We start from the raw sequence: 8,615 nt of genomic DNA on the forward strand, positions 1-8,615 counted from the left end.
TTTAGGCAATAACTTGATGAATTGGCAAGAAATGTACAAAACATGCCTATGTAACATTTAAAGAGATATCTATGGATAATTTTTATTTAATTCCAGTAGTTTGTACATATTTATCGTACACCTGGAATTTGGTTGACACCTGTTATTTCTGAGGATGCCAGGCCAAGAGAGGCGGATATCTAAAATTCACAGATGGTCGTAATAAGAGTTGTGCGAACTACATTAGCGCGCATCCCAAAACCCTGGTTGTGAAATCAACAACAAATATATTTTTATCGCCAATCAGATGCATAAAAAAGGACTAATACCATCACGTAGTTTACAGTTCTGATTATTTGAACAGTAAGTCTGTTAGATAAAAGGATTCTACTTGGACGGGAGGACATGGATGCTCCATGAAAATCCATATGTATGACCACGACGGGTTTACTGGAGTGTAGGTGTATCCATTCAAGTCTGAGGCATTTGGTAGTGGATACGCTATTCAAGGTGCCGTAGCTGGTATTTCCGCAAATTTGCAAAGCGGAACCATCCTTACTGTGGTAGCTAGGCAAATCACGAAAGTCTGAATTAGCTAAATGAGACCATTTACTTCTAATAAGGCTTATCAATAGGATGCTGTTGGATTCCGGCCAACGTGCGACCTGGGTTTAAAAATATCGAAAACGAAGACACCGAAAATTCTTAAGCGAGTTCCCCGACGAAAGCACCAAACATAAGCTACCTAGCGGAGAGAACCAATTTTGCACAACAAAATTATTGGCTGTCAATTTGTCGAAATATGGGTAGGTTGGGCGCGTTTCATCATGATCATCAAAGACAGCAACATCAGTGTTGGTACTGATGCTTCACTGCCGTATGGTTGTACGAGGGCTGGGATACTGTCAGGGCGCCCACACCTAGACAGAAGGACGATTAGTGTCCTCAACCAAAGCCTTTGGCTCAAAAGCCTAACCGCAAGGTAGCGGTGTTTGGCGGGGAAATGCAAATGCATTACCATTTCTACGGAACAAGTCGCCACATGTTCCAACCCCCAACCTGGAGGGCCAGGAGACTGTGTTCGTCAGACCTCTAACCATTGACCAACCTGGTATGAGAGACTCTGTGAGTGTCGCGCGGACACCCCCAAGTATAGCTCAATGGGTTTCCGAGGTACACAAACCGCCACACCACGGTAAGGTGCAGTCTCTTCGTGACGGGTGGAGTTTCCCATGGAGGATTAGCAAATCCTAAGACACGGTAAGGTGCAGTCTCTTCGTGACGGGTGGAGTTTCCCATGGAGGATTAGCAAAATCCTAAGACTAAAGTCGTCGAAACCCAAGCTTAAATTATCGAATTCGATAACATGAGCCCAACAGTGAATTACTAATTGTACAGACCTCAAAAGGTGAACTCTAAAGCGTATCAGATTGTCAGACCGAAGTTCGTAATGAAAAACAACCTGATTCTGGTGTCAGAAATTAATAAATGAGCCACTCCGTCCAAGAAACCGCTTCATGATATGCAAAAATAAGCATAACACTGTTACAAATTATACAACGGTCATAAATCCGAATAGGATGGTGAGTGAAATAAAATAGTGCATTTTGTGCCTGGCCGCCTTGCGACTGCACCCTTGTTAAAACGAAATTAGAAACCCACTCGTCAGATAGAAAGACAACACTATATTATAACTCTTCGTCAGTTCATTCGGTTAAGGATTTCGACATTACTGTGCACGGGAGTCGAAGTTTAAGAGGTAAACATGGGTTTCAACTGTTTGCACATACTGGGCAATTCGTTAGCATTTATTTTCTCACCTCGAAATCAATCAAGTCTGAATAAGCTAGTTAACTGTTTCCGATCGCCCCGGACTCCTTGGATAACTGCATAAATGGCATTCAGAGTAGACTTCACACGGTTAGATAGAGTAACGTATATGAACACATACGAAGCGCGGACAGAACGAAATCATTCGTGTGCATACCTCATCGCTTGCCAACACGAGTTGTGCCCAGCGAACAATACTTTTGGTCAACTGGAAAATACAGAGGGAAATATACATAAAAAATTAACATGCTATACTAAATCCTGTCTTAATATTTCACTTTCAAATAAGGCCAAATTCTACCAAACAGACAGCTGCTCGAGCTAGAACTGGAGAAATGAGTCTTCGAAACAAAAAGTGTCGACGGTGAGGCAGTGCGAGTGAATGAAGCTGAGGCTTTGGTGAGTAAAGCTTCTACCAAATCCAGGACGACACACTTCTGTTTTGCACCGCAGTGACTACTTCCCTCCCACAACCTAGTTTATTGACTCTGGATTGAGCATTGCTGAAGCCGTTTAGCCATCCGAGTTACGCAGTTCAACTCCGTAAATCCACCGACCATATTATTTTTAAACCGTGGCATTTGGAACCGAGATTATAGCAACACAGACCGTCAATTTTTTTCAAAAATAACTTCGGCCATCGGTGCATTTTCTTCCGCTTTCTATTTTCTGCTTGGTAGAAGCTAACCCAAATGGTTGTGGTAAACAAAGTATCAAAGATGCAGGCAGCAGCTTGAACCAGTTCTTTAGAAGAAACAGAAGGCAACTCAATAGCAGGACTTAATAACAGTTGCCCTGGCAACGAAATAAACAGGATGCTGCACACTTCACAGTGCATGGCCTAGGAAAAGGAACAACTTGCATAACTCTTCAGGAATTCAAGGGGCACTTGTTGGCTTTAAACGACAGTCATCGATAGAAATAACCCACCATTCCTTTCGTCTACTTCGGTCAGAATTTGTGCTTGTTTACATAAATCGTAGCAATATTCACCTGCGCATATACACACTGTCATTCAGTGTGTTCACGTAGGAAAGACTCCCATAGTTAGGCGAAACGCTCCCAAACCAATCGGGCATGAATTTAATGATTATATGGTCTGCTGATTACTTATGCGTACACCAGCTCTGAATGCCTACATCCGTACAAACCAAGGTTAAGTATAGGAAGCTTACCTGCTTTTCTGCATCTGAGAATGGTCTTCGTGGAGCAGCACGGTATATTTCGATGACTCCTGTGATCACAGAAAACACACGACAATTCAGCTCACTCGTCTAGTACGGATAAATAAAGGGAACATAGTGTTCCATTACATAGTATTTATGGTGCATTGGAAAACCTAGTAGCTGAGTTGAGTTAATCGGGCGTAATCCAGCACACTTCCCGTTTGTGCTCCAAGAAACCTGTTCTCTGGTGTATGTCGCAGCACACAGGACTTTTGTGTCGCAACGGGGTTTTTCACCTTTAACTCTTGCTTTCAGTTCCAACTAGTCATGATCTCTATGGATATAAAAACACTGTTATAATACACAGACTGTAGCTTCGATTTGACTGACGTCACATATATGGCCCAAAATATCTTCCCTCACGACAAAACATCAGGGGAAAAGATATTTTTGGCACCATTATTTGAAAGATTGTGAAATGTCATAGCTGACAGAAAACACTGTCATGGATACCACAGTGGAATGACGTCCCTTCCGAAGCATCTCGCTCTATCGGGAAGCGTTTTCTATGAATCCTACCAAAACGACGAAAAGTTGCATTTCGGAGGTTTTACAACGCTTACTGAGTTATAAGTCACCGACACTCAGAAAGAACTGGCATTTCGCAGTATAAGCCTGTGTAGCTAAGGTCAGGTCAATTTATAGTAGCCAGGATGCAAAATTAGGGAAGAGATGCATGTAGAACGGGAAGTAGAAAACAAGCATCTACAATGCTTCTCGTCTTTCAGTTTGGACTGCACAGGTGCTATTTTTGGACGAAAAATTGCGGTTATTCCACAAAGCCATCTTTATCTGGACGAGGCGATTTTATACTTGTGATACCCGTTGTATGTCCCGGTTTAGAATCTACCAAACAGCCTACCAAGCAATTGAAATTGTGTGAAATACCATCAGATTTGTTCATTTTCCTATAGTTAGCAGCTGAAACATAAGCTCTGATAACTCGGCAAAACACAGTCGTCTCCGAATCATTTTGAGATCATTAAATAACCAATGACTAGTATTGACTGCATCGGGTGTATGCGCATCCAAAAGTGATATTAGAAAGTGAGGTGTTTCTTGAAATGGCTTCTGGTGTCAGTAGAAGTTTCCAAAAGTTTCGACAGCTGAACGCTGACCAGAAACGCTCAACCCAGTGGCTTTCCTGGCTACCAGCTGTATACCGTGAATCAGGATGAACACATACTCATAATTTCATCATTTCTTATGGCCTACTCTATGAAATTCGGTTTGGTTATTTTGTTTTTTCTAGAGATTGTCTTACTTAGTCCATATGTGATTATCCATCATACTCATATGACCGACATATGACCCAAAAATGTGATCACACTACGATAACCCGAGGAAGGTCACTAAAATTGGTTTTTGTGTGGCAAAATATGACTAATATCACAGAGATTAGTGGTGCTGTGCACCATTACGTACTTTTATACTATTTAAACTATTCAACGACTGTATAGTCCATTCCATCCCAATCAGGACAATCCTGCTGTGATTAGAACAGCCTTGTTTCAGCGCCGAAAGATAAGTAAACTTTTGTAAACCAGCTGGTACAAGCATCGAAAACGTTCAGTATGACCGGCCTGTTTAATGCAAAAAAACTCCAGCACTGAAGAAACACTTGGGAAGAAACGGCTTAGTGCACTTTGGTCACACACGGTTCTCGAGCGAGAAAATATACCGAACCGAGATAAATTGGACCCATCGTGGAGGGGAATCCTGTCCACATTAATGTTCGGCAGCACAACGAATATTCTGTTCATAACAGTTCCGCAATCGTAAGGCTGCATAGTAAGTGGACTACGAAGCCACTTAAAAGCAAGCACGGAGGGCTTACTGAGTGATCACATATTTCTGGTTCTCAGAAAGGCTTTGCTAAATTTATAACCACCATTGGATTGACCTCATGGTACTTCGGCTCGGCGAGGCCGAATTCTGACCACACAAAATAAAGTACATTCTAGAAGTTTTTCTAAAATTGAGTGACTTTTGTGGAAGCTTAATGTTCTACAGGGTTTGGCAGTTTGGCTTACCAATAATCTCATCCTCAGATAGCATGATAGGGTGGGCAATCACATATTTCGCTTCGGAGTGAACGGCACGAGAATATCTTTCGATGGCAACGTCCTGTGGATGGAAGTATATCAACGCTACTGAATACGGTGGAAAACTGTACAGAGCTTCAAATGGGTGAAATATGATTGATGATCAAATATATTAACCCACTGTTGGGTCCTACTTGACTTTCTTCGCACGGGGTTTTCACTTCCAGTTATAACCTCATAACCGGGATTATTCTAGTAAGATTACCGTGCATTAAGTAGTGTCCGTCTGCGCTGTGACACTCATCATCAATATAGGCAACAAGATTATAGAATAGAGGTGGACAGTTTTGTACATCCGAAGCACTTTCATGTGGATTGATGTCCAAACTGACTCCTGAAAGGCCAAAGAGGAAATGGGTGTCAGCCCCGCTCCCAACATCCAAACTGTGTGCAGTATAGGTTACCATCATTGAGCATTGCGAAACCGAGTAATGTCATACTGAAGTGAAATCAGTCTGACATACTCTATTCGGCAGCATCAAATATGATGGGCTGCTGTGCTAATGAGGAGATGATCGTGTTTTGTCCCAAACGGTCAAATACGAGCTACTTCCTGTAAAAATGGCACGCAAAACCGAGAAGCTTCTTCTGTTGCGATTAAGCCTGTAGGGAATTTCTTTCTAACCGTATGTGCCAACAACATTCCAGTAACATCCGAGACATCAGGAGTGAACTCTGTTTAGACATATGCATTCATTTTCATGCCACTTTGGTTTTGAGGATTCCCTTGGAAGTCAGCTAAATTTCTCGTTTGTGATATTCTTAAGCAACAGTACGAGTAGTGTGTTTCGTCTAAACCCATCATTTCATTAGTAATGACACACACTGCGGCTCGTTGCGAATTCGACTAGATACCAGGTGGGTTTTATGGTAAACCAAGGGATCTTACTACTCTTCATAAGTATGAAATCCACAGGACTTCAGAGCACCCATCCACACTTGAAGCAAGCTAAGAGGACCTTTTTAACGAAATGCACCCATTGGCAAACCAAGTTGTCTTTGCAGGAGACTCACCTGGAACCTAGCTGAATCTTTCGTTTATGATCATTACCAGATGAGCCTGCCGTCTAAACCAAACTTGTATGGAAATGAGTGTAATTCGGTGGTTTCGGTTCAGTTTGTTGGGCGCCTCGTAAGCTTGTAAGAAATCCGACTACTCATGAGTAGCCGGACAGCTGCGCGATCCACACAGGCTGATGGACGCCAGCTGCCAGCACTTCGTCCGCCCTGTTGGTAGATCTGGTGTGCATGGTATACGACATAAAACAACTGCGGAAGTGATAGTACAGGGAAAGAAATTGACTTTATCTGCGTTTAGTGACTCTCTATATGGTTCTCATTAAATACTTCTCTTTCGGCTGGCTGAAATAACGGAAGGCGGCGGCGTAGTTTTGGGCATTCTGTCTATTGTCTTGTATTCCTAACTAAAAACTTGGGTGCTCCTAACCGCTGAAGATCAAAATCTGTCGAAGTCACCCAAGAGACCTAGTTCGCCAACTAGTTACCAGCTTAATTGGCACTGTCTCAATCTTTGTCTCTCTCCCTCTTTTCCAAACATCGAGCACATTCAAATAAAATCCCGTAAGACGGAGTGCTGAAGACTGCGCTTGCTCACAGAAACAGAAACTTTGGGCAGTACAACTTGAAAGAAGCTGTCATCAACCGACAGCTAAATATCGGTTGATATGCTTGAGATCACATAATTCGAGTTAGTGAGTCGCAGCATTATGAATTTCCTTTTGTGGCCTAGATATCCACATGACGGGGTGAGCTGGAAGATCATATAACTTAACAGAGTGGTACAATGGGTAAAAACTCTGACTTATTTCTGGCTTAAAAAGACTAATAATGGGGCCGTATACAATTTCATTGATGTACTCTGGGTACCAGCAAATCTGAGAGTGAACCTCAGTACGAAGCGAAGAGTGCAAACGAGGCATGGTAGACCAAACAATGACTTGGCTTTGAAGTTTAAAGCCATTGCCAACAAACTCAGCCACGCTGTTCATTGTCTTTCCTCTAGATTGTTAAACTGTTTAGGGATCGTGAAGGACACTGCTGGTATACCTAATAAACCTTTGGTTGTCGCGACATTCTCACCCGAATTTATTAATAAACTGTCGTTTTTATCGACGATATTCGCTCCTTTCAGGAGGTTAATTATCTGGAAAACCCAAATCTCACATCTGCGGAATTTGAGGATATGTCTGGAATTATGATGCTGGTATCTGAGGAAGCTAGGATGTCCGGTTTTAGGAATATGTTCACTGTCCATTGATCAAGAAATCCCCTCCACTTTACGTGTTCGTTTTTAGTTTAATTGTATTTCTCTAAACTAAGCGCGGTTTGATAATAGAGTGGTTTTAATTCCACCGCCTGGCATTTAGAACAACTTCCATCCCACAAAACTGTATTGTTCCCAGCTTTTGTGAGGTTATTTTGCACAGTCTACATAAAACTGCTTCAAACTTTTGACCAGCTACTTTCTACGATCCGTCGAAAATGCAACATTACTCACTCAGTCGTACAACATTCGCCTGCGCAATATTCATTCGTGCATGCTTTGTTCAATGAGGTATCGTTCACTTACCATGAACAATTCAGCAAGTCAGAGTATTGCAGCTTGCCGAATTCAATGACTACTATCACGATTGTTCGCCAGGGGGGTCTGAAGAACGTGAATATCCAATTACTGATTTACTACCTGAGCTACGTAAGAAGTAAGGTCCAATACCTCTGCTAGTGTACACCAGATAACCTCAAAATGGACATAGTCACCTGCGTGAAAAGTTACCATCTTTTCGCTGAAAAAGCCATTTTAAATAGTGGAAAAAAGTTTAAGCGATTCAAATCGATATAAGCACGATACCTTTGGCAATTCATCCGAGAATACACACTTTCCAGTTTCCACCGCGTAACAGGCGAGGAGCTTGCGTGAATTTATCTCAAATTTTGGCACACCTTCAGCTGGATCCTGTCTGAAGCAAAATGGCAGGGTATTTATCGATTTCACTAATTTACCCACATTGGTTGGTCCAAGTCGTGCACATATATAAACTTTCCTTCGGTATCTTTCAGGTAAAGCGTCGATCCGTCAACTGGTATATCTGCGGGCACAGAAGGTAAGGGCAACTAATGAATGGTATGTGAAATTGATAAATTCCGCAATATGTCTGCAATGGATCACCTTGCTGCCTCTTCAGTTCGTTTATGTTATATTGATTATTTCATGTTGCTTATGACACAAATGCACCTATACAACCAGCCAATCGACTGCATGTACAAAATTCGAATGTGAGGATGCAATGTTAACTCTGTTGCAAGATTTCCCTGGGCGCTGCTTGGTTATGTCAGCTGCACAACTGCAGAATCACGAAAATATGATATTATATATATATATGTATATGTATTATATATTATATTATCATATATATTATTATATATTATATTATATATATAATATTATATATTATAT

At 41.7% G+C, this 8,615-nt stretch overlaps 1 protein-coding gene across 1 annotated transcript in view; it reads right to left on the reverse strand.

The window, feature by feature from the left end:
- Positions 1-1,900: 1,900 nt before the first annotated feature.
- Positions 1,901-8,615, reverse strand: part of T265_04562 (hypothetical protein) — a gene marked incomplete at both ends in the record, with an annotated part of 19,543 nt that continues 12,828 nt past the window's right edge. The window contains 5 exons of the mRNA XM_009169337.1: positions 1,901-2,017; positions 2,985-3,043; positions 5,069-5,162; positions 8,010-8,118; positions 8,166-8,247. Coding sequence (XP_009167601.1) covers positions 1,901-2,017; positions 2,985-3,043; positions 5,069-5,162; positions 8,010-8,118; positions 8,166-8,247 — 461 coding nt within the window. The remainder of the gene's footprint in view (positions 2,018-2,984; positions 3,044-5,068; positions 5,163-8,009; positions 8,119-8,165; positions 8,248-8,615) is intronic.

This window comes from Opisthorchis viverrini, assembly GCF_000715545.1.
Source record: "Opisthorchis viverrini unplaced genomic scaffold opera_v5_77, whole genome shotgun sequence".
Classification (NCBI taxonomy): Eukaryota; Metazoa; Platyhelminthes; class Trematoda; order Opisthorchiida; family Opisthorchiidae; genus Opisthorchis; species Opisthorchis viverrini.